Raw genomic sequence first — 27,681 nt, 5'->3', positions numbered from 1 at the left:
TCTTTCACCCTCGTGTACACATCAAACATACAATGATTACAGCTCCCTCATTGTAGGCACGTATCTTCACAGTTCTTTGTCTAACTGTTAGCCTTTACTTATAGTGTTACATGTACTCTGTAAATGTCTCGGTTCTTTCTGGAACCCAGCAAGGTAAGGAAAGGGGCTCACCAATTGTTAGAGAAGATCAACAGATGTTGAAAGCGCGCAAGTGTCTTCTCTTCACTTTCTGGCAGGATCTCTCCTTTTCCTCGTGGATCCGAGTCACGGCACCAAGTTGTTGGCTCTTGGTGAATTGATGTTCTCGCAAGCTAACTAATAAACTGTTACACAAAGAACTTCAGTCTGGAGCGTGGTCGAAGATGAGGTAGAAACAGGTTTTATTGATGGTCTTCAATACAGCAAGACTTCATACATGAAGGTCGGCTTCAGGTACTACACGCACTAAGTCTCACTTAGAGTCTTAAGCCTTGCACACTCGTCCTCACGCTCAGTCTGTCTCTAGTGCGGCTAGGTAATTCTCGCACCCACACCTAGATATATGTACACGACTCTGGTCCGTGCCACGTTGTTGTTGCGTTGCTTCTGTACTAAACAAAGAACAAAGAACATCTTATACCATCCCTGAGCTGTCCAGAGTGGTTAATTATAACTGTCCTTGCATCGCCTAGAGTCTGGCGCCTAATTGGAAAAACATTGCTTCTGAAGGTATCTCTAGATTGATAAGGAGTACACTCTGACCCAACTCCTCTTTGTCACAGACACTGACAAGGGAGGCAGAGTGGGAGAAAGTTCAGCCGGGTAGAGAACCCCTATATCACCTAAGAACAAAACCTTTATTATAAAAGAAGCTTCTAGGAACTGAGGTACCTTGGTTGTGCTGATCATCCCAAATGGTTAAACATGTCATGACTAACCTAATACTGAACTACAGCTACATGAGTGATTTCTACAGCTATATGAGTGCTCGAAATCATAGGCCTCACCGTTGGGACGGCCTTGTGCCACGTACACACTTTCAGTGTGCCTTGTGTGCATGATTAGTTCAACATAGCAGCATCTCTTGGAAAGTAGGCCACAGGTCACAACTCCGTGAGCGGCCTAAAAACTACACAGTCACATTATACACTGTGCATACTAATTCTACCAAACTAATCAGTCTACCAATATAATGAGCACTAAATAATCACCACTATTCTTCATCATGTTCAGTTTACATAAATAAAATATGCCTCTCCTCATGTTGATTGTATGGGTCAGTTAATCTAATGCTCACCAGACATTCAGTCAGATATGTAATCGAAGAGGTAGGCAGCAATTTAGACTACTATTAAAACTGCATGCTAACATACAGAAAAAAGCCATATGTAACTCGGTAACAATGCATGGCAACATTAGTTATCTTATCTTGTTCAATAATCATAGATGTCTCTAAGGCTATCTTTGTGGAAAGAAAATAAAGTTTTCTATACATTGCACACCTAAACTGGATGACATCTCAGCCAAGCAGTCATCTTTTTTAATTTTTGTTATTTGATAAACTGTTATTTTTCTATGGAAAAAGGTCAATAAGCAATCAAGTATCAATGTTTTACAATGCTATGTTTACATTTATACTTTTGTCACTTAGATGGTCTTATCAAGAGCAACATACAAGATCAGTACATTTAACATTATATGTACATTTTTGACATCCAGCATTACCTGCACTTTTGACTCTCCTCCATTACTTGAGAAATTAATTGACTGTATATCAGTTATTTCCACATTGTATTAATTTTATGCACTTGTCATGAAAAATTGTTTATCCAACATAAAACCCAACAAAAATGTTGTCAATAAAATCTTAAACCTCTGCAGTAGTATTGAGTTGTGGTTCTTTTATATATCAATACATATAATTAAAACACACAACAAACAAAAATTGATACTTGGTAACTAAAACCACATTTTAGTCAGCACATTTTGTTCTGACCAGGCTGTTGTTTTTAGCAGTAGGTTGGGGTAAAGAAGGATCAGCTATTTCTGAGCTCAAAAAGGTTCCAATCCAGTGTTATTTATTAAAGAGAGTAAATCATGATCATGAAGTACACTGAGTACCACAAGACAGAGCAAATACCAAGAAAAGTATGTCTGTCCACTTTACAGGACCCTTTACAATGCTCCATTCATAGTTCAAGAACAAAGGTCTAATTGCTCTTCTATCACATGAACAATGCAGTCTGTTATGCTCATGCATGGACCAAATGGTCACCTGTAGCCTTACAATATGCCTTACATTTCGTATGTAATATTTAATATGCCGAATTACTCACATATAAACATTGTGTATTCTCCATTTATGGTTACATACATATTTATGAAACTAGCTTTGTCACTCATTAGCAATATAGCTCTTACAAACAACAATTCAGGCCCCATTACGTCATATGCTACCAAAATACTCAGAATTTCTTCTGTTCTTTCATATGACTTAGCTCTGTGTTTTCTGCACAATGGTTAGATGTAAAACCTGCCAGGGTGACCAATACACAAAGGATTATAAGCACTCTTATAATTATGCTATAATTATGCAGAGTGAGGGTACACCTTAAAATCTCCCCCTTTCATAAGCAAACAGAATTAATGATAACAGTCCAGTCAGACACACAATACAATCTCCTATACTACTCCCATGTCTCACCCCTCCAGATCTCTCTTTGCAGGTTACTGGAAACAGCTCACATCCATTTCGAATGCTGGTGTTACTCTAGCTGACAGCTCCTCTGTAGGAAATAGCTCCAGAATTTAGGAATGGATCATACAAACTAGTGGCTCAGCCTCTGTGGATTCATTAGAAGCAATCCCACCCCCTGATGGAGAAATTAGAGAGGAGAAGGAGGATATTGAGGATCACAGAGAAGAGGAGAGTGAAAACAGAGACTCCTAGTTCAGCCTCTAATGAGCCCAGCAGTGCTGGTGGAGAAGTGGACTCTGAGAGGTAGAGCACATGAGCTTGTTGTCCCTCAACAAGGGGGACAAACTCCATATTAAAGTATATGTATTTGAATGCAATGTCATTACAGTCCCTGTTGGTGTAATGGTCAGGCATCCGAATACCTTTGTCCATATAGTTTATAAACCTTAAGGTTTAGGTTCTATCAATGGCCACTATAATAAGAATAAGTATAGTTTCCTATATGTTTTGAATGTGTAATATTACTGTGTGTAAATAGGGTTGTAAATATGAGGGTACATTTTAATCTGATACAAGACTATTATTCAACTTGTTATATTCAACTATTATTGTAGCAAACCTTTTGTTTACACTAGGATAGCCAGTGAGGAGTTGTTTTATTATATAAGTCTGCTACTTGTATTACCATTTCGTATTATTTTTATTGATTGAATTCTAATACTGAGACTGGGTTTATATCCCCTGAAGACCAAAAGTGCTTGTTGAATGAGCAATAAATGAGATCATCTGGTTGAATCATTGCCAATGCCAATTGCCTGTCTTTGTTGGAGTTAACGCTACTAGCTGCCAACAACACAACACAACACAATGCTTAACTGTCACTGTAGGCCATTGAGCAGGGCGTTTATGAACTTTAGGGGACTGTCAGTAAAGCTAGGAACTGGAAAATTGTTACTGTTTAATGTTAAAGAACATACCCGGGTGTGCACATTTCCTCACAGTAAGTCCCTTGCCAAGTGGATTCTGTATAATGAGCAGGAGCAGTTGGCACTAACAACATAAAAACAAGTAAATCTTACAACAAGTAACAGCAATATAGCAATGTGTTGCTCATCGGGAAGGCAGTATGTATGTATCTACCTAGTTATGCAACTGCTAACAGCTAGGACTTTCTGCTATGGTGAGGCAAAATGCTGCCAAAACCACTGACGAATTACAAAAAAACAGAAAAATATCCATAGTCACAACAGCCAAAATATAAAAATGCAAATCCAGTATTACTAGCATCAATATACCATCAGCTGGCAAAATCAGTCTGCTGCTCCAAGCAGTGATTCAAAACATTGAATTGGCTCACCAGCTCAAGTTCTCATTGGCAACACACAGAATCAAAATCTTTGGCTGGTGACATAAAGGAGTGGGTGAACACCAGAAGAAGCCACTCCAAAACTTTACTTCAGGCTGGTTCACTAGCTGGTAAATGGACTGCATTTATATAACGCTTTTCTACTCATTTGAGTACTCAAAGCACTTTACAGTTACATGCCTCACATCTACCTACCAGTGGCAGAGGCTGCTATACAGGCTTACCAACTGGCCACTGGGAGCTGTTGGGGGTTCAGTGTCTTGCTCAAGGACACTTCGACACTCTGCCAGGATGAGCCAGATTCAAACCAAGGACCTTCCAATCCCCAGTCGGCTGCTCTATCTCCTGAGCCACTGTCGCCCCCCAGCTGGCTAATGAAACATGGCTTTTCTACACACACCGTTTGATCAGTTCATTCATCTCCACCCCCCCCCAACAGCATATGTCCACTCCTGCAACAGGTTTGTCCAACTTCCTCTCTTTGATCATGCTTACTGGAAAGGAATTCCTTAACTGGACTAAAGAAAACGCAGGTAAAGAAAGCTCCACTTGCCATTGGGAAGGCACACACAAGCACACACACCTTTTTACAATTACAGTAGCCAACATAAAATCAGTTAGGAACAATCCATCAGTGAAACTGGATAACCAAATACATAAAAGCAAGCACATGTAACCAGGGAGAAACCCTAACCAAATAAATGCGCAGACATGGAAATATAAGTGCTTTGTCACCCTATGACATGCATTTACAGTATCACAGCACTATGTGAGGGACTACCGCATGTTTGGGTGTGATTAACTGTTCTGTGTGTTCTAATATTAGTCCAGCTTGTTACTTGAGGATTACCCTTCTGAGCTGAGGTAGAATGATAGCTGTATTGACGCTATTAATGTTGGCTTCTTCCAGGATGCTGCTGTTTATGCACCTGTCTTCCCAGTTGGCAACTATTATGGCCTCTAGAGGCCTGTGTCAATTAAAGCTGTGGCTTCTCAGTGCTTTCTGTATCTTACCACCTACCTAGTTAGAAACTGCCTTGTAGGAAGATGCCATTTTACATCCCTTTTCAGTGTATGTAATAACACAAAATCTATAAATTGATGTAATTTGCTGCAAAATAACCAGTGAGAGGCAATTTATCGTAATTGCTCATTAAAGAGGTGTCAGGACACACCTTACTGCAAAGAGGTGTCTCAAACAAAGCGCCATTTGACTCTGGTTTCAGAGGTCTCCTTGTCTTAAACTTCTATTTTATCAAAAACCGTATGGCCATTACCCTAAGATAATATACAAACATTTGAATAACTATCATACATTAAGCCATGGAGTAACTTAAAGCTGTGTTGGTAAAATCTGAAAATGGACCAAACTCCTAAATATTACTGAACAGCAATTATCTTTCCCACGTTCTAACTATTTGTTGAAGTTGGAACACTTCTATAGGCCGTGAATACTGTATTCAAGTCAAAACTGTGAAAGTTGAGCAGTGGTGTGTGATGAAAACGGAAACTGTACAATCAAAAATCTTGCAGACACAAAAGGCAAAAAACTCCTATTACACAACCAAGGAACTGCTTCCGTAAAAAAAAAAAAAAAAAAAAAAAATCGAAACTGTTGAGCAAACACAAGGTAAACATTGTTCCCACTTATATCTAGTGATAAGGAGCACAACACAGACCTCCATCACATAATAACATGACTTTATACTGCCAAGGTGGTGTCAGCCTTTACTAGGCAGAGCATATGAAATGTCTATCACTACGTTCCAATTAAATTTCTTTATGGTGCAAAATGTGTGGACATTTTTCTTTATCATCTGCCAGATTCATGGATACATGGAGCTTACAGACTGGCCATTAACTCTGAGTAAAAGTTTATACCTATTCTGGATTGCAGTATTGCAGTGCTGACCCTGATACATATTGAATGAATGCAGACCCTGATACTACCAGGTACTGAATCTCAATGTAGATATAGCAGTTTTAGCTAAACAGAATGTACAGAATTAGACCTATATTTGATTTGTCCGTACTAGTTTTCCATTACTAGTATACATTACTCAGTTCAACTTCTCTCCCAAATGAATTCAATGGGTAGGTTCTGTCAAAAGTTGCTTTTGTCATTATTTGACAGTTTGAGTTCACTGAATTAGTGAAGACATTAATGTTAAGGGCTGCATTATATAGTGATCTATTCTATAGTTTAATTACAGTAATACACATGGACATGAATATATGAAATGAATATACTGTAGATTTGTTAGCAAATAATAATTTTACGTAAAGGTTTAATGCTGGAAAAACATAGCCCTCAGTGAAACAAATAAAATTACCACCTTGAACTCTTTGGGGGGGGGGGGGGGGTGGGATTTAATTCTGTCTTGTGTCAGAAAACAATTCTATACATGTATGCCTAAGAACATTATAGAAAGGAGATGAACTAGATCAACACAGTATAACAAATGTGGCATTGCCTCATTGTGGTCATATGGGACCTTTCTCAGACCATTATTTTAGATGATTTCCCCAAAATATGTGAGTCCATTTAATGGAAAGCATTGCATTTTCACTTTATAAGAAACTAAGGGAAAAACCATGATACTGTGACATTTTATGAAAAGCAAAGGTTATTATACATATTATGAGTAGACACATTTCTGATCTAAATATTCCCACAACTTTTAAAATAAGTCCGCTAACAACAAGGAGCACTTCAGGTTTGATGTATATTGGTTGTCTATATACTATAGTAGCTTGTGTGAGTCCTGCATAAAGCCAGTAGACTAACCGTTTCAGCTGTGAAATCAGTCTGAGACTTGATTAGCTAAAATTGTTGCCGATGGAGCTAGGGGCAAAGTGCCTTTAGCGCAACCGGTTAACAATGTTGGCCGTTAGAACTTGTACAATGGTGCGAAGCTTGAGTCTGCAGCAATCTGCCCAGTGTACCTATCTAACTATTGCGCTGTTCAAGGTCCACAGTGAGGACATCAAACAAGATATTTTATGATTTATAAAATCATGTAAATGTTGTTACAACCTAGCCTCACTCTGGCATGATATCCAATGGCTTACATGGAAATGAATAAATTATGAAACGAGTGACCTAATTGTGTGTTGAGTAATTTAAAAACAAACAACCAAACCAACAAGGCAGATCTCCCAATCCAAGTGGCCAAGGTGAACTCACCAACTTTAGGGATCTTTTTGTGGGCTAGCTGGTTCTGGGCTCCACAGCCGCCGGGGCCACAGCAGTGGGTTGTTTAGTTTAGTTTTATTAAAATAATGGCACCAAGGGGACAGTCACACTCTCGGCTTTAGGGAACCAACAGTCACGAGGTGACTCCAAAACACAGTTTTGCGAGTCCCAGTTAAAACATACACCATCTCAAAATAACCTAGCACGCATGGTTATCGGTAGGCCCCAAACAAACACTGTGTACTGTCATTCTGACAAAAACAAACAGTAAATGAAAATTACCTAAACAAAGGCCAACTGCTTGTCTCCCCATCCAGCCTGCCTGAACCAACAGACACCAATGACTCCCTCACGCTCAAAGTTGCCACTATTGGTTTATGTTTCCTCTTCTTTACATCAGTGGTTCACATTATTAAGCTTACCTAGAAGTGAAGCCACCTCTATCTGCATGATTACATCCACAGTATACATGTGATGTCTGTGACCCATTCCTAACAACATCTGGAAACAGAAGTCTCATTGGCAGCACTGGAGCTGCATATTTCAACTCTGATATAGAACATAGAAATTCTCCCAGAATGTTTACTATCACATGACAGTGTAAGTAGCTGATGTGCATACCTGTAATTGAAAGAATACCACTAAGGCTTAATAGTCTTGTATACACATGGAACCATGATGTTCTAAATCAGAAAACAGTTGTAAGCAATATGTTTTAGAGATGTGAAAAATGTGAAATATATGTAAATACAATGTACAGCACTAAAACAAATAAGTGAAAATGGAAACTGATGGTTTTCTTTTATGTAATATATATATTAGAATGCCTTTTATATAGAATTCTTTATTAAATACAATGACTCACATTAGTTTTTGAATGTCACCATGTGAATTCCTGTTGATGTGTAGGATATAATGCCAGACTCAGAACTTCAGTAATTAATAAACCACACTCGTCCATTGCTTCATTATTGTTTTTAAACATCAATTTATACATAAAAATTTTATTGTGACCTAAACAGCGTCCAAAAGTGGGCAGATACCTGGCAGATGAAATTCAATTTAGATAAATGTAATTTCTTGCAAATGGGAAATAAGAACCTTAGACAAGACTACTTCATGGGTGGAAAAAAACTAGAATGTGCTCAATTTGAAAAGGACTTGGGAGTAATAGTTGACCCAAGCTTAACAGAATCTAGGTAGTGTGCTGTAGCAGTAAAAAAGGCCAACAGGATGCTGGGATATATAGCCAAAAGTACTGAGTATAAATCTAAGGAGGTTATATTGAAATTATACAATGCCTTAGTCAGACCTCACTTGGAATATTGTGTGCAGTTCTGTGCACCACACTATAAAAAAGATATTGAAGTTCTTGAAAAGGTTCAAAGAAGGGCAACTAAATTAGTATGAAATATATGGCATAGTTATATTCATTAACTGGCAAAATATGGCACTACTACAATTACATTTCTACTGATTGTTGCAGCAAGATCAGCCAGTTTATCTTGATATTATACACATTAATGGATGTTGCATGGCACTGGTTAAGTACTTATTATTTTGTTCAGAAACATTCCATGATTCATTGCTGCAACCATACTCTGGATCTGGCCCTCACTTATGGCAATGAAATTAACCATGTAGTAACTATGCCACACAGTCCCATACTCTCTGACAATTATCTTGTGACTTTCAACCTTCCATTAGCTTGTTATATGCACTCAGAGTCCATGTTTTCTCTTAGGCACACCATTTCTTCTGCTACTACTAATGCCTTTATTGATGAGCTCCTTGCATCCTACAGTCTGCACATTGAAGACTACTTTTCTTATGCTTGAACCCTAGTTCAGCTAAAATAAATCAATTCGCAGACAACGTTGAGTCCACACTCCGTAAAACCCTGGATGTCGTTGCACCCCTTAAAAAGAAGAAAATCCCAGACAAAAAGCTTGCACTATCAAACAAGCTGCGCAGAAACTTGAAGGAAAGTGGCGTTCCACCACTATGGTCTGGAAAGAAAGTCTTCTAAGCTACAAGTATGCCCTCACAGCTGCCAGATCTGCATATTTTTCTACCCTAATAGAGAAAAATAAGGACAATCCCAGGTATTTGTTCAGCTCCAACGCCAGACTAAGAATCTTGCATCAGCCAGCCCCTTACATTCCAGCAATTCATAGTAGCGATGACTTCATGAACTTCTTTGACATAAAGATACGTGACACAATTCAAAAACTTTGCTCTACTTCTGCCTCCAGTTTGGCCTGTCCAGTCTCAGATAACGTAGCAATGTCCACTGGGCCAGCCGCACGCCCTAGACTCTTTCACACCCATTGAATTTATCAACTTCTCCTCCCTAAATAATTCATCTAAAAACACCACCTGCCTCTGATGAGATTCTTAAAACAGCTGCAACCTGAAATTGGCAAAACGTTCTTAAATCTTATCAATACCTCCCTTATGTCTGGACATGTACCTCAGTCCTTCAAATTAACAGTCATCAAGCCAATTCTGAAGAAGCTCAGTCTAGACCTCAATGACCTGTCCAACTACAGGTCCACATTGAATCTCAAAAATTCCTTTCAAAAATCCTAGAAAAAGTGTAACAAAGAAACTTTACTCCTTTTAATAATGTTCCAATTATTATTAGTATTTCAATTATTTCCAATAATATTCTGGAAATCTTTCAGTCTGGGTTTAGACCATATCACAGCACGGAAACCGTGCTTTTCTCCTACTTTTCTCCTCTGACAATGGCTGTATCTCCCTACTTGTGCTCCTAGACATAAGTGCAGTCTTCAATACTATCGATCATCTTATTCTCTTAGACCGACTTGACAACCTGATTGGCATCAGTTTTCCCACTGCTCTGGAGTAAGACATGGAATATCACAAGGATCCGTGCTTGGACCTTTGCTCTTTTCTTTATACATGTTGCCTCTTGGAAATATCATCCGTAAACATGGCATTAATTTCCACTGCCATGCAGATGATACCTGGTTATACCTATCAGCCAAACCTGATGTCTCCTTGAAAATATCAAACATGGAAGCCTGCCTCAAAGATATAAAGACATGGCCCATAATTTCTCCTTTCTAAATTCGGACAAAACAGAAATACACTGCTCAAAAAAATTAAGGGAACACTTAAGTCACACAGTGGACCTTGAGGAATGAAATATTCAAGTGGAAAATCTTCATTGATATACATTGTGTAATTCATTGAGAACAAAATGACATAAGAATGGTCAATGGACACCAAACTCATCAACCCATTGAGGCCTGGATTCAAAATCACACCGAAAATCAAAGTGAAAAAATAAAAATCACAGGCTGATCCAACTTAAATTTCATCGTAAATTTCATCACGACAACTCATAATATGGCTCAGTAGTGTGTATGGCCCCCAAGAAAAGGAATAAGAATAAGAAGAAATACTTTATTAATCCCGAAGGAAATTTGAGTGTCACGACCCCATGTGCCCGTATGCACTCCCAACAATGTCTGGGCATGCCCCTGATGAGACGGCGAATGGTGTCCTGGGGGATTTCCTCCCAGACCTGGACCTTTCGTTTTCATTGTGTTCTAGCCCTGCCCCGCTCCCCGCCCGGTCTCCACCCGCCTGATTGCCTCATCGCCTTCACCTGCCTGCCTGCACACCTGCTTCCCATCCCCTCATCAGCCCTGCCCTATATCTTCCCTGCGTGTCCCTGTCCTGTTGCTACTTCGTAGCAGTGTGATTTTTGTCTATTTCGTTCCCGCCGTTTTCTCGTCTGTGTACTGTTTCCCGTTTTCGACCTGCCCTTTATCGACCTGATTCCTGCCTGCCGCTCTGCCCTGATGGCCCGATATTTCTGCCTGCCCAGTGTTTGACCCTGCCTGTTCCAGTTTCCTGTACCTGGATTTGCCCTAGGACTGCCTTTCTGGTTTTGACCCTGCTTGTTTACCGTTTACGATCTTGCCTGTGGAGTCAATAAATTTGCCTGGAACCCGACGCTCCTGTGGTCTGCGACTGAGTCCTTTCCTGAGCCTTGACATTGGCGGCGTCAGATGCACCGATACATAACGTCCCAGAGGTCCTCAATTGGATTCAGGTCTGGGGAACATGAGGGCCAGTCAATGTAATCAATGCCTTCGTCATCCAGGAACTGCCTACACACTCTGGCCACATGAGTACGGGCATTGTCCTGCACCAGGAGGAACCCAGGGCCCACTGTACCAGTGTAAGGTCTGACAATGGGTCTGAGGATTTCATTCCGGTACCTAACAGCAGTCAGGGTACCATTGGATAGCACATGGAGGTTCGTGCGACCCTCCAAGGATATGCCTCCCCAGACCATAACTGACCCACCACCAAACCGGTCATGCTGGATGATGTTGCGGGCAGCATAACGTTTACCACGGCGTCTCCAGACTCTCACATCTGTCACATGTGCTCAGTGTGAACCTGCTCTCATCTGTGAAAAGAACGGGGCGCCAATGGTTCTCTGGCAAATGCCAATCGCGCTGCACAGTGCTGGGCTGTGAGCACAGGTCCCACTAGAGGACGTCGGGCCCTCATGCCACCCTCATGGAGTCTGTTTCTGACAGTTTGGTAAGAAACATGCACATGAGTAGCCCACTGGAGGTCATTTTGTAGGGCTCTGGCAGTGCTCCTCCTGTTCCTCCTTGCACAAAGGAGCAGATACTGGTCCTGCTGCTGGGTTGTTGCCCTTCTATGGCCCTGTCCATCTCTCCTCGTGTAATGGCCTGTCTCCTGGTATCTCCTCCACACTCTGGAGACTGTGCTGGGAGATACAGCAAACGTTCTTGCAACGGCACATATGATTGTGCCATCCTGGAGGAGCTGGACTACCTGTGCAACCTGAATGGGCTGGAGGTACCACCTCACGCTACCAGGAGTGACAAGAGCACTAGCAAAATGCAAAATGAAAAATCAGTCAGCAAGGATCAGGAGAGAGAAATTGTCTGTGGCCATTAAATCTTGATGGTGCCTCGCTGGCATGAAGTGCAACCATCAAAGACCTCTGTGTTACTATTGATCTATTGTTAGGATGTGCATATGCCTCCCTAAAGCCCCTTCAGTTGGTTCAAAATGCAGCTGCTCATATTCTAAGCAGAACAAAGCGCTTTGAGCACATTACCCCAGTACTAGCCTCTCTCCAATGGCTACCTGTCAAATACTGCATTGATTTCAAAATACTTCTCCTTACATTTAAAGCTTTAAATGGGCTTGCCTCTCCCTATCTTAAGGACCTTCTTCACCCATATTTTCCACAACGAACTCCACGTTCCCAAACTGCGGGACTTCTCATTGTTCCAAGAGTGGGTAAAAGTACTAAAGGTGGTAGAGCCTTTTCGTATCAAGCCCCTCTTTTGTGGAACAATTTACCCACTGAGGTTCAGGGAGCAGACTGCCTCTCTACCTTTAAGTCAAGACTAAAAACTCACCGTTATAGCAAATCTTTTAGTTGAGGGACACGGCACGGTGCTGACATTGATCGTAGAGTCTCTGGCAGACTAAGTGATCATTGCTGTGTTCAGCTGATCCGGCTGTGGTCTGGTGTTGACTGAATAGGGTCGCCCTCATGACTGTGCTGACCCCTTGCCTCTCGTCCCCTAGGTATGCTGCCATAGTGCTTACCTGCTGGGATTTTTCCTTATTGCACAAAGGCAGATCTTTTCCCCCTCTGCTCCTCCCTTGCCGTTATGTTTTTCACTCCTGTCACTCTTTAACATCCAGCAATCACTGTCCTCATTTTGTTTCCTGTCCCTGCTCCGGGCTGCTGCTTGGAGCTCTAGCTCTGTTCATAGCAGTTCATAGCCAAAGATCAAATTGGCTTTCCTCCACTAGGGACTGAGATAGGTAGACTGGGCAGGGTTTCCTTGCCTCACTGCTTTCAGGCATCATGCAATCTGTCAGGCACCTGCAAGCAGCCTGGATGACTTCAGTGGAGTAGCACCTAACTGGTGCCTATTTAATTATGGTGCACTTGGGCACAACAAATACAAGGGGGGGCTTAAACAATAGTAATAGTAGTGTAATAGTAATGTTTATGAGGAAAACTGAATAATAATGGCCCTTTTAAACAGATATCATAAAGATATTTCAAACTGAAATGTATAATGCGAATAGAGGTGATCATGTTAGTCATCAAACAATGAAGCTTCTCACTGAAACCAAGGTATCTCAAGTCATATTTGTAAACAATACACAATAAAACAAACAAAACAAAACCTGCAATTTGTTTCCAAATGTTTCTTTTCTTGCAGACACAGGGTGGTAAAGCACATCGCCTTCACAGACATTCAGACATAAAGCTGAAAAAATAAATAGAAAAAAATGACTTGACTACTAATGTGAATGTAATAAATACTGATCCTGTTGTCTTCATACAATGAATAAGTATCTAGTAAACAAACTTCTTTCAGGCCATATACATTAAAAGATGTTGTACTGAAACAGAACTGGGGATACTACATACAATATGTAGCTGTCAAAACTATTTTTTAATAAAGGAGATAATATCAATAATAATTATTCTTATTTGTTTAGTTTTTGTTATCATATATGTTCAGTTTTGTGCTTTTACAAATTCAATTTTTAATTTGATACCTTGAAATCAGATCTACTCCTCAGGCCATTCCCGGGCATAATCTGAACCACACCTTTCAGCATTCATAGATTTTAAAGACACAATAACACTAATTAACACTCAACGGTTCAAATATCAACCTGACATGAACAAATAACATTTTAATATTATTGAATCCATGGCAAAGATTCTGTCTCAAATCAGTAGAGTACTATTTTGTCAAGGAAATTAATAACTTCAATAAAACATTTAAAAATCAAAACAAAAAAAACAAGTGCATTTAACTGAAAAAGTATCTTCTCAGCTTAATCCAACTTCATATTACAACACATAACAATGACTTTGCCCTCTTGAAATCATCTGGTGTTTTTTCCTAAGAAGTATACAGTTTAAATGTAACCACAAGCTATTTTACTGGCTTTCAAACTATTGCTCAAGTCATCTTAAGACTTTTTTTTCATCCTAGGCCAACACATTATAATGAAATTAAAATATGAATACATTCACTGTCATTTGCACTTTGATGCTGATCACCAAGTACAGCTCAAGACCAACTTGACTGCCCAACACTGGGTGAAGCACCAAAATGCAGTTTCATCCAAAGGTTAATGCTGGAAAACTGCGAGTGTTGATGACACAGTAATAATTTTTTTGGTGTCTTGTAAAAGATTAAAGAAAGAAGTTCATATTCCTTTTTTCTGTTTTTAGCAAGATGATAATAATATTGAGGTTGTTTGTTAGAACTGACTGTGATTTAGAGTCAGTGTACAAGTCTCTGATTGGTCAATCATACAAAATGAGCATGTATTTCTATTCTATAGCAGAAAGAATATTCAGTGAGTTTTTAGAAAATAACATTGCAAACACCACTTAAATAAACCGTTGGCTTTTTCAATCCATTCACATCTGGGCAGGCTGTCAGAGTTTGGTTCTTTAATTCATGAAAAAAACTGCATGTAATTTTGTGTGTACCATTTACTTGAAGTGGCATGTTGCCTGGTCAGCTAAGTAGGTAGCTATTTAGTTAGCCAACTAGCTACATATTACCAATCACAGTGCAGTACCCTGGACCATCTGAAAGTTGATTATAACAAAGATCAAATTGTTATGATGGTTTTTTATTCTTAAAAAAAGAAACCTAAGGAATATGTGCTTGTGCACATTATGTTTAATGGGGTATTGATGTTATCATTTGACTTCCAATGTTCCCCAATGACAGCTTATGGACAAGACTGTCTTTTTTCAGCAAAAGTCACAATTAGAGCCATCAGTCAGGGAGCAGGATTTCTAGTCTAGTTAATTTTGCCATTAGTGTATACAAGCACATACTGGTCATACTGTGCAGGCATATGACCAAGAGCCAGTGATGAGAAGGAATGGGTATGAGTGTGGGACTACAAACCTCACCACATTCCTCCCTGGGTGACTGATGAGCTCCAAACGCTAGTATCTAGAGACCCTGTTGAGTCTGCACTCCCATGTGCCCTTGGAGTCTGGCCACCTATTGACTGTGGGGAGATCTTCTCAACAGACGACAACTCCAGGTCACTGTCTTCAACCACAAGCTGTAAAAGAGGGAATGAGGTTAGAAAATAATTTGTAATGAATAGAGAGAGTACACACAGAATCATCATCTGTTATTGAAATTTTAACCTGTGTCACAGCACTGGGTTTGTGGGAGGTGGTAGTTTTTGGTGGTGTCACTCTAGTCCTGCCCACAGGCTTAGTCATGGGGGAAGTAAGGTGACTTTCCCGGCCTCTCATCGGAGATTGGATCACATTTCCTGCTGACACAAACACAGCATGACATGCACTGCAACAGTCTCACATTTAAAAATGCTATGAAATTATTTTAAACATGGTGCAAATAAAAAAGCCTCGACAACATTTTGCAAAAGTCTACTTCATTTAAGCAATCATTGTTAAATTTAGTTAAATAAGTTACATTTTTAACTGTACTCCCTGTCTATGGGCAAATATTTCACCATCCTCCTCTGTAACATCTGCGTGATGTTACATATTCATTTGTACCTCTCCAGGTACAAGTATCTCTGTTGAGGTCAAGTGAAATCTCTACACCTTACCAGAAGATGTACCAGCTGCTCTCAACACAGAAAGGTCTCAACTGTAATGTTTATGGACTAGCAAGCTATCTATTTGTTTGTACATTTCTGACACGTTAAATTAGCACTGTTTGTTTTACCACATACTTGTCTTCAGAATACAGAGTGTGGTGGCCAGGAAGGCAAAGCTGGGGTGTGGTTGAAATGCTGCTATCACCTGACCACTTGTGCCAGTTACCTGCTCCAAGGTGATGGAAAAACTGCCACCTGTGGCCAACTGGTAAATAAAGCCCATAAAAAGAGCCCTGTGTACTCAAGGGCAGGAGAGGAAAGGAGGACTGTGTGTTGTGTTGATCAAGTGAAAGCCTATTGGAGACCTGCCAGGTTAAGTATAATTTTGAGGATCAAAGTGTAGCTTCACCAAAGCTTAAGTCTTATTTAAAGTCTGTGAGACAATTGTTTACTTTTGGATTATTTTAAATCTTCTGCTATATTGGAGCCTTTTTCGTGTATAATAAATATCTTTTTGTTGTAGCACTCTGTGGCTGTCTTATCGATTGCACTACTTCACATAAAACTGCATGTTCCAAATGGTAATATAAAAATATAAAGATATTTGCCAGCTTACTTTATCTAGCTAGTCATCTATCTTCCGTTTTGTAGATTTACCAGTTTGTGATAGAAAGCTCGCATCCTGCATGTTTGGTATATTTACCTTGTGGAGTAATCTTATTTCAAGCCTGATAAACCAGCAGAGGAGAAATATTGTTAAATTTAAAAAAAAAATGTCTGAAAGCCAGCTAAAACAGCTGTGTTCAATATTATATGTTAATTATTCCAGTGAATAAAAGTGTGCTCATGTCTGCAGTTTCTGCTGTTCTCCATACCAACGTGAAGTAAATATTTAACTTGCTATCATTACCTTAGTCACATGGATCTTGCTTTCAGAGATCACAGCAAGGCTAGGTTGCTACCTTCCTAGCTAGCTGCTCTCTGTTTTATGAAAACATCCACCACATAACCTAGCTACAATTTGAAATGAAGCTCCTCTGCTTTTTCCCAGGCAGTATAACAAATTGCATATGTTTTCGCTTGGTACATTTCCACTCCCACCTCACCTCCACTCCCAAATGTTTTACATTTTTTTATGATCCAGTGATGGTAACATACTGCACATACACTGTGTGCATGAGCTAGAGCCCAGCTTGCTAGATTTAGTTAGATACTTTCAAACAAAAAGCTAAATAATGAGCTTGCTAGATAAATATGAACACAGGAACCTGCTGTAAAGCAGACATTTTCAGTGTCAACATTTAAAGCACATACTGTATATGAACACAATCCACAAAATCTTTGTGTCATCTAGTTATGATGCAGTTAGCTAGTGAGCTAACACCTTTCCATGGTCTTTACAAATGTTGTGCACAATGCTAAACTCTTTACAACACTTGTAGTCTTTAGTGATTTTGCCTTCTGTGCTTCTTTTGACTTGCTCTTGTTGGAAACATCAGCAGTGGCATCTGCAGGCTGCAGTTTGTCCTTTGTGTGAGGTACACCAACATGTGACAAGGCATAATGGGAAGAAAGACGCAGTGCCTGTCTTGGAATTCTGGGTAATGTGGCATTTCAGTCCGTCTTTAAGATTCCACTTTATGGTCTTTTCAAGAGGGAATTTGTCCCATGGTCAATAGCAGAAAAACGGTACAGAAAAAATAAGCAATATATGGCAACAAGAGTGAGGGGGAAAAATAGCTTTCACAGAAACTGCAGCAATATGTGGACATATAAAATTACTGAACTTACACAGAGGAAGGAAGGGAAGGACTATCTCAAGTATTTTTTAAGATACCTAGGCTTGCACCTCAAGTAATATGATCCTTTAGCAACTTTTCTGCAGCATGTATTTTATCTAGTTGTTTGAGAATGCTGACTCCCTAACCCACCCAGACAATATGGCCTCCAACATTCCAAATCTCTTATTATGACCCTGTCCTCCACCAAATATAATTTTCTTTCCTGTATTCTCCTCCCTGGATGTCCCTGTCAAAACTATGACAAAATGGTATCATACTCATGCTTCATATTTTCAGTTGAAGAACTTATACATGTTTCCCCAACCAAATAAGGATCTATTGTAAATGAATACTATGCCACAGTTTTATCTTGATAAGTAAACAATGTATTGGTTTTGTTTCTGTGAATCATATTGTAATAAGTATCATATTTCCCCTTATCATATAACTGGCTAATCGTATTTTGTTCTTTATTTACCACAGCAGACATTTCCATCACCACAAAGGCCTATCTTATTAAAAAATTGCCATGGTGTTGATAATTACTAGTATTACTATTATTATTATTACTGTCATCATTATTGTTTTTATTATTACAATTATCATATCCAAAGCAAACTTAGCATTTGTTGTACACACGTTTTCTGCAATAAAGCCCAAAATACCTTGTTGGGCACAGTGCTGGTTGGTCGGGACATGTTTTGCAGTGGAATGCTATCTGATTCCTCCCAGCCTTTTTAGCTCCACCCTCAGGATACTTTCTTTTCTGTCCGAGCAAACCCAAGCGTCAGACTTTGACTTCTTGTCAACTGGTTAGATGTACTGGTATTCCTGACATCTCTCTCACTGACTCTGGCAATGCTTCCCCAAATTACAGTTTCTCTTATCAGACCCTCTGCAACTCTTTCTCCGTACTCAGCTGACTTCATGCTGATGTTGGTACTCGCCTATAATGAATGCATCCGTAATCCCTATTCCTTTTCAATGGTGATAAAGTCGATGGTCCCACTTCATTGATCAGTGCTTGAAGCTGTAGTATGAGCATAGCCCTCCAGCTAGGTTCATGCCTAGTGAAGGTTGTAGCCACTGGCACACCATGGCTTATGAGGAATGTTGGAACCCCCCCAGGCTGTTTCTGCTGGATTTGTTTTGCAATTACGGTGGTGTCATGGACAGTAGAAACAACCATCACTGTGCATCTCTGAACGATGCTGCTAGCCAGGGGACTCTCAAAAAAACTAGTGGCTCAACTAGCTTAAGCTTGAGCTAGGATTGCAGTAGCATGTCTTTACGGTTCACCTTAACTGTGCTATGAGTATTGATATTTCTCTTGTGCAGCATCTCAAAAAGGGCATATGATGTGTCGTAATTGTCTGTAAAGACAAAATGTCCCTTTCCCAGCCCATGTGCATTGTTCAGCACTGCATGATAGCACTGTGCCCAAACTGTGGTCTTGACCATAATTGGAAAACACAGCAGGTCATCCATTTAAAATTGCCAGCCCCTCACAATCCTCCACTGTAATTGAGGATAAATAAATTTCTTGCTGTCACTATTCCAATTGAATACAAACTTTTTCACAACTGCAGTGCCATGCATTTCTCCTTCCATTTCTCTCTCACATCATACAACCCTCATCACTTGTAACACAGAGGTCTATATATGCCAATGATGTCATACAAGTTATATGTGATCACTGTGTGTTTTATGCAGTAAATTTTTAATTGAGACTAAAATATGGACTACTAAAGTTTGACAGATGTGGCATGTATTTATATTATGTATGTATATATTATATGTTTATTACACACTCTTCAAGGCAGCAAAAGAGCGTAAGACCAGGTCAATTGCTATGACTTTCACCTTGTGACTGAGGAGTTCTGTGGCTATTGGGGCTGATGGGCCACTTTGACAACTCAGTGTCCAACCAATCCTCTTTGGTGTTCGCAGTGTGGGTCTGACTGGGTCTTGACTGCATCACTTTGGCCAAGATTACAGATTTGCTTCCAGGACTCATGATGCAGGCATTATTCCCCACTGAGTCCTCTTCTGAGCTGAAGGAAGGCGGGCTGGGGAAACACACACTTTGTCATTGAATCAAATCAGATCATGCTGCACATGCCCTACCTATGGACCACATACTTCCCTTGAAGCTGAAAATAAGAACAGGTGGGATTAGACTGTGCAATCAGCATATAGGCAGATAGTGGGTACCTGTTCCTCTGTTGACCAGAATGAGGGATCTGAGATGGGACTGTCAACCTTGAGACAGTCTGTGGAGCCTGAGATTTAACCTGCTTGGGAGACGGTTTCACTGGGTTATTCTTGGGTTTTGGGCTCTTCTTAAGGCTGCCATAAGTTCTCCCTTTGAAACATACAAGTGACTTGCAGTCAGCATTACACCATCCAGTAGATTCCCTTAATGAAAAGACAGATGCTAAGCAGGACTGGGTTTGGTTATTACCACAATGATAGAAAGCGCTAAAAGTGGTGTTTGAGGGTCAGTAAAGGTTGCTCTTCTGAAACAAATAGAAACTACCCTCCAGCGTAGTGCTGAGGAAACTATGCAAATGGATGTGCTTGGATGGATGTGTCTCTTTAGAGGAATTCCTTACTCACTAAAATCATAAAACATCCCATTCAAAATCCCATATTATCTCTGTAAACAGTAAAGGTGTATAGCCGTAGCTGGTAAGGGCATCCTGGAAAAATCTAGCTTTCTAATCATCTCCTTGTAAGTCACTTGTAAGTCATTTTGGATAAAAGTGTCTGCCAAATGAATAAATGTAAATGCAAATGTATCTCCTAATCCAATTAGCAAGAGTAATCTTGCCCCTCTCAGAAGCCCTAAAATGTATGTATTGCATCATCTGTGTAGGTGCTACATGTGTAGTAAATGAGAAGTTACTACTTCTGTGCAAAGCAAACTGTGATCCTTGGATTAAAGGTATTTCATATAACCCATTCTTCATCATAACTATCATTGCTATGTTTCCTTTCTGAGGAAACTGCACCCTGCTTCTGCGGTCCTTCCACCCACCCAGCCAACTTACAGGGAGCAGTTGGGGTTGGCACAGAGGCACCCTGGCTTCTCTGCAGGCGCCGCACTCTGTGAGTCATCTCACGGGTCAGCCTCGCCCTCAGGCCCTGCAAGTCCGAAAGCTGCACGGCCTTCTGCTGCCGCTGTGCCGCCACCAAAGAGCTCAGACTCCTGAATGTCTGTCTGGAAATGCCCCTAGTTCCCTGTAAAGGAGCTTGTTTGTTAGGAGGCAAGAACTGTGCATTATATAATAAAACTGGGAAAACAGCATGACTAGAATGAAAGACAGACATAAACAGGTAAAGATAATGTTTTACAAATGTCTTAGGACTCAGTGGTCCGTTTTTAAAATGCTTGTACTGTTTTTGTATCTAAACATTTACATTTATATTGACATTCCACCTTTCTGCATGGTACAACCATCTGACCTGCAGATCAAAGAGCAAACTGAACAAAATTGTGTCAATGGCCACTAAGACGGGTGGCAAACCTCAAAAACAACTGAGCCAACTGTACAGAGAGAGGACATTGAATAAAGCCAAGAGTACTGTATTGTGGCAGACAGCTCCCATCCTCTTTTTAGTCAGTTCGAGCTCTTGCACTCTAGCAAGCGCTATAGAGTCCTACTGGCGACTAAAGCTGTCTTTAAAAAGTCGTTTGTCCCATGTGCAGTAGATATTCTAAATACAACTGGAATTTAAGACATGCTAGCCACAGAAATGAACAGTGTTTTTTATGGATTGTGTTTTAGTGTATTTATTATTGGTGACCCAAAGGAAAATTTCCACCCTGGTGGACAATAAAGATCTATTTATTTATTTATTTTATTTAAAGTGTGACATCAAATCACCAAATGTGTGTTTATGCTTTATTTTGATTTTATTATATTTCTGTTTTTTCACAATACCTTTGTCCTACGATGGGACAAAAGTTTAAAATAAATGAATAAATAATGAGCTGGGTTCTGTGAATGAATTCTTTCAAATACTGAAATCTGGGCTAAAATGGTTTCATCTTGCAATCCGCCGTTGATTATTCAAGTCTGGATTACTGCTGTAAATACCTTTCTGAGCCCCAAGCTCTCCAGTTTGTCCTCCAGATTCTCCTCCAGGATGGGCTTGATCTCCTGGATGAAACTGGGCTCTCTGCACACTGACTCTAGCCATCTCTGTCTGCTGTCCCTGAAGTTCTCCAGCTCTGAAATAAACAAAACATAATGTAATGATAGTGCACTACTTTAAGGGGTCATCTTTCCTCTAAGGAAATATTGACATCATACCTTCTTCCTCTGAGGATTCTCCATCTTGGATGATGGGAGAAGCCGAAACTGGGGAGAGTTATTTACATCATGAAAGGTATTGGTTCCATTAATAAAACTTGAATTCTTGTTCACTCAGTAGTAACAACAGTAGAACAAAAAGTGTATTTCTTTGAGAAATGACTGGAAACAGCCAATCACCATAATCCATCTGCTATTGCAAACATACATACAAATTACCTGTCACAGGTCTTGCTGACAGTTTCTTGATCTGTAATGAATACATTTTCAAATGAGAAATTAAATACTTATGCGATACTATTGTTAAACTGACATCAAATAAACTCAGGAAAGTTTCCCATCAAAAGCAAAGAGATGGCCTGATTGACATTTAATCATGGAAATGTATATATATAGTATCTCAATGTATATACATAGAGTGTATCTGTTTAGGTCATATAATCCACATTAGGCATGAAATGATACACTCTACTTCCAATAAGATATGTTTCACAAAATAGAATTCATGATGCAAAATTATCATGAGAGAAATATTGCTGATATGAATATGAAAATAAAATATAATTGAACATGTTTTCTGTTCTCTTCTGATGTATGAAACCTTTCATATATCAATAAGAAATTCATACAACTCATATATTCAAGATTGAAGATAGTGTCTGCTAAATGAAGTAATGCAATGTAATGTAACGTAAAAGGTATAATTTAACAAGTCATATTGATTACATGAAACTGCCAATGAATAGTACCGAGCTGGTAATGATGTTGTTGCTGTTACATCTTTGGTAAATTATCTTAGATCATGATATGAATCTGTTGAAATATTTGTTTGTCAATGTGCAAACAAATAGATATTAAAATGATGTGTGAAAATTACATTTATCTGTGGTATGTTAGTAAACATTTGCACTCAAGCTGAGGAATAGTCAGCAAACTGACCAACAGTGAAACTGACCAAAAATGCTGGCCGTTTCATTGGTCATAGCACTGCTGTGGAGTAAACGACATAACAAGTAAAGCAAGTAAAAAATTTCAGTGACATGATTTTGTGAAAATACTACATTCCAACTAATATATTATACTCTTGCTAGTTTTAATCCAAGTCACACAGTACTTAGCTTTCTCCATCACAAATGGGTTTGCAGTCTCTCCTTTGCTGCCTGTTTTCCATTGTGTTTCAGTGTGCATGTGTGTGTTGTGTAGATTTTTGCAAGTGTACCTCCTCTTCCACTACCACTGCCATCCCTGGGTTTCATGAGCATACCGCGGACTGCATTTGAACGACTGGTAAATAACTGGATTATACCGTGTACTGTTTGTGACCTTATACTAGACTAATCACCTTCAGAGAGGGTACTGATCTTATGAGTATGGCGTTTTATTTTGTTCACAGAACTCTTACTACCTATGCGATTTATAACAAACAATAAAATCGTTAAAAATGCGTATGTGAGCTTGAAGGGTTACCATATGCTCCTGTGACTGGATGAGCTTTTCTTTCTTCTCCACCTGGTCCACGAGGGAGCTGATCTGCTGCTTCAGGCTCTGCAGGGCTGACTTCTGGTCAGCAGAAAGGGACATCCTCAGTCTCTCATTCTCATTCTGTAACTGTAGACAACAGAGCTGTCAGTGGGTGGCAATCTCACAAAGGAGATGAACAGTTAAGAACGTTTATTACTTCCTGCCTCTCTACTAGGTGTCCATTCTGGATCTCCTGGAGTTTCTTCCTCCATTTCCTCTTCTGAAAAAAGAAAAACAGAAAAATAGGTAATCATGAGTCAGCCATTGGAGAAAGGTAGGCCTGTTGTGACAGAGAGCCCTGTGGGCATAGCTGGTTGTGTTTTCTCACCTGCTGGGCAATCTTTTCCTTCAGCTGTCTCTCTCCGTCCTCTCCCCCATCTTGCTCGTCTTCATCACATAGCATTCCCAGGTTTGAAATGGTCACCCCTTTGGTCTGAAGCTCCTGCAGTTTCTTTTTTAGAATTGGGAACTGAATGACTTCAAGGAAATTACTAATGGATAATCATCAATCCAAAAATCTTAAACTGAAAACTCTTTATAGGGACCACATAAAGCACTTTAGGACTATACAGCCTTATTTACTATTAATTAACAAAACTTATAATTAAAGCAGAATTATTTTAATTTGTTCAAATTATTGAATGGTAATAGTCATGGAATATTCAATTTCCATATTTTCTTCCACAACATGAATAAATTCAATATTAATGATCATATCATACATAATATTAGTAATGAAACTAAAATAATGATGGATGCACAAGTGGAGGAACAACTACAATTAAAATGACACTGAAATAACATTGATGCTCTGACAGAATGCAATCAATGGATATCTTGGGTAAACAAGTCAATCCTCAATTATTTCTTTTGCTCTGTCTCCACCTAGTGGCTACAAAAAAACTGTTTTCAACTGGGGGTGGGGACCCCAGATCCTAAGAACAATGAGAAATAAAAACAATACTGGGCTTTTGCCACCTTTTCAATGAAATATCAATCTACATCAGATCAACTCTAAACTGTACGCCATAAATCACTTATAATTTACAGAAATGAACCACAGCAGTATTAAACAAACAGACATTTTGTCTGTGGAAGATCCGTGCTCTCATTTCTTGTCTTTCGAGGTGTCTGGTGTGATAAAACATTTGGGAACCAACTGGTCACAGACAGGCTGTCTTAGCATTGTAAGGTACAGAGGGTGAGCACTCACTCCCTCAATGGAAGAACTCTGGCTGGAGATATCTTTAAATTCCTGCAGAAGGAGCTGTTTCTGGTCACTTATCACCATATGGCACTTCTGTTTCTCCTCTTCCTTCCAGTTCTCCAGCTCCAGTCTCTCATTGGACTCTTTCTTTTGTTGTCGCTCCAGCTCCTGGTAATTTCAGTCAATTCACTCATCACAACTTAGGCCTCTGGAACTGTGTTCCCTTCACAGGAGACCCATGTAGAACATCATATCATTGTTACTTTTCTGGCCGCTTGGTGCTTGCTATCAGCATTTTGCTTTATGGGGCTGTCAGCTCAAATTCTAACACCACTCATTTCACAAACTAACCTGCTTTGGAGCTTTGCATTTGTAATTGTAAGATTTACACTACTTTATTTGGATACTACTGCTTTCCCACAGATAAAGCTCCTCTTCTCCCTCACCTGCTGTCTCCTGAAGGCCTCTGCCCCTCTCTCCACCTCCAGCTTGTACTGGGTCAGCCTTTCCCTCAGTTCCTTGATCCCATCCTCCATCTCCTCCACCTGCCTCTTCTTCTCGCTCTCTGAATAGCCACACACAACACCCAGCATCTTTACTAAAGCATACAGAATAACTGAGTGCACTGTAACATACCAGGTCTAAGGAAACTCCCAATATTCTCTATGATCTGCCCATGTTCCTAACGCAATACAAAAAGAGCACATGGGTATGGACAGACAGGATAGGTACACCATTTATTTGGAAAACAATTTATGGACATTGTAATAATGTGGACGTTAAATTAAATTCATGTAAGTGCCATGTCTTGAAGGGAGGTTGGAACACGGCTTCATATTACCTGAATCTGTAACATCCGGATGTCTGCGCTGGAGGTGTGCTTGCAGAAATGAATAATTGATGAAGACCTTCTCACACAACTGGCACTGAAAGAGGATAGGCCACCCTTTGTTAATTTGTTGATGGCACGTAAACATGTTAAACCAGCACAACCAGCACAATTAGCCAGACCTGGGTGTTTCCCCAGTTTCCCTCGCATTCTCCTCTATTTCTCCTCCCCATTGTGAGTTCTGCCTCAGAAGCACAATTTGACACTTTTCAATTGCCTTTAAAACCTCTGCCAAGGCAGAACTTGTTCTCCAACTTTGGGATCACATCAAATTGGCAGGTTTAATTATAGCCCTTTCAATTTTGTTTAGAATACCTGTTTTCTAACACAGTGGCTAATATGAGACAAGGCATTCAAGAGACAAAATGAGAAGAAAAATCTCTGGAAAGAATATAAATTTATAAGAACAGAAACTGAACCAAAGTATACACATACTCAGGACCCTTGCAACTCGCAGTGGCAGACCTTGTGATAGCTGCTGGCACCAGCCTGCAGCAGAAGCTGCTGCATGGTGATCATCTTCTTCCTGTGATGGCTCTCTTGTCGCATGGCCTGCAGCTCAGTGTACAGACGGGCCCGTTCCTTCCCCTCTTGCTCCACCTGAGTGAGTGCCCCCTGCAGGCGCTCCTCAAGTGCTGCCAGCTGGGCACTCAGGTAGTCCTGGCAGTGAAGCAGGTACTCAGTGCTAAGCTGGGACATGCGCAAGACCTTGAGCAGCACAGGGTCCACTGGCCTACGACAGTGGGGGCAACACTCGGCATCCACATCACAGAAGGTGACGGCATTGATGTGCTCCTGCAGGACAGCCACGTCCATTTCCCGGGCCACGCGGCCCACGTCCAGGGAACTGAGGCGCCGCCAGTCTATCAGTTCTCTCCGGGATCGAAAGCGAAATGGTTGCAGGAGGCCTGGGCTGCATAGTGGGGCACCACTGAGGGGAGAAAGTACTTCACTGGTGGTGAACTGTCCTGGCATGCTGATGTGTTTGGGTAAGACTGGAAAGGATGTGCAGAGCTGGTTTCTTGACAAAAGCTAGGAGCAATATGAGAAAACAAAGCATCTGTATTTGACAGTGCTGTCATGCTTCAGTCTAATATGTTTATTCAAGACATCTTTCAACTATTTCATTATTATAATCACATTAAAGCTTCAAGTATGTAGTGGATGTTGAGAGATATGGCTCTCAACATCCAAACCCCAACTGCTAACAAGATTTGGCTCAAATTCTTGAATTAACAAACATCATATAGCAGTGTTTAAATAGCAAAACAGGATTTCACAATTCAGTGGTCAACTTTGCAGTACTTTGCACAACAGTGAAAACTTGACAGCAATGAATAATTTTTAACACTGTGTATCATCTGGACAGATAAAAATACCTGCTAACAGAAGCCTTCTTCATTCAAAATATATCTTAAAAGGAACTATGGCCATCATTAATACAACAAGAAAGAAAACAAACCCGCATTCGCTCCCTACCAGACTGTCAATTTATCTAGTTTCACAGCAGCAATATCTTACTCAAAGTTCACAAATCATATATTAATCAACTTCCTACCTGGAAACAATTCATCTTACTCCTTTCACCTCAAATAGGATGATGCCAAAAGTGTATATCCCTATGTAGTGCTACGAAGCAGTCTCCCTGGAGTCATACCATTTCAACGGTGTCTATGGTTTCTCAATAACATTGGCCACAAACCCCCAACAATAATACACTGGAAGAATGAGTTTCACTGTTGCTATCTAACTAAATGTGACCAAGACTACTAGGGCCTTTTGTTACTAGGTAGCTCAACTACACCACCTTGTGAATTTCACCCAAGGAAATACAGCCATGCGTCGCTTAACGTCCACAATACGTAATGTGATTTGGACGTTGTGCGAACACCATACTGTATACTGTACTTAGCAAACCTATATGGAGTAGGCTACTGTAGTCAAGATACTGTAAACATACAGTACCGTACTGTATTTCAATTAATGTATCTGGTAAAGTACACTGTAATATATGTGTTAAGTTGGTTTATACTGTACAATGTTAAACATAATACACAT

General features: G+C 40.0%; 1 protein-coding gene across 1 annotated transcript; it reads right to left on the bottom strand.

Moving 5' to 3' along the window:
• Window positions 1-11,281: 11,281 nt before the first annotated feature.
• dzip1l (DAZ interacting zinc finger protein 1-like) lies at window positions 11,282-26,598 on the bottom strand. Its single transcript, XM_036522703.1, has 16 exons — window positions 26,089-26,598; window positions 25,576-25,660; window positions 25,181-25,299; window positions 24,741-24,902; window positions 23,856-23,978; window positions 23,685-23,747; window positions 23,474-23,614; window positions 22,226-22,256; window positions 22,007-22,054; window positions 21,791-21,924; window positions 20,741-20,930; window positions 19,902-20,052; window positions 19,551-19,756; window positions 15,485-15,615; window positions 15,239-15,396; window positions 11,282-11,498 (listed from the first exon to the last, which is right to left on the bottom strand). The coding sequence occupies exons 1-16, from the start codon at window positions 26,596-26,598 to the stop codon at window positions 11,282-11,284; spliced, it is 2,469 nt and encodes an 822-aa protein (XP_036378596.1).
• Between the last annotated feature and the right edge of the window lie 1,083 nt (window positions 26,599-27,681).

Source organism: Megalops cyprinoides, chromosome 2, assembly GCF_013368585.1.
Source record: "Megalops cyprinoides isolate fMegCyp1 chromosome 2, fMegCyp1.pri, whole genome shotgun sequence".
Lineage (NCBI taxonomy): Eukaryota > Metazoa > Chordata > Actinopteri > Elopiformes > Megalopidae > Megalops > Megalops cyprinoides.
Note: the sequence above shows the minus strand (reverse complement) of the source record. Positions and strands in the feature narration are given on the sequence as shown.

Coding starts and splice junctions, on each gene's coding strand:
- dzip1l (XM_036522703.1), bottom strand. CDS start 26,598: ATGCCAGGACAGTTCACCACCAGTGAAGTACTTTCTCCCCTCAGTGGT. Junction 25,300..25,575: donor TCCGGATGTTACAGATTCAG/GTAATATGAAGC, acceptor GTGGCTATTCAG/AGAGCGAGAAGAAGAGGCAG. Junction 24,903..25,180: donor AGGCCTTCAGGAGACAGCAG/GTGAGGGAGAAG, acceptor TGAAATTACCAG/GAGCTGGAGCGACAACAAAA.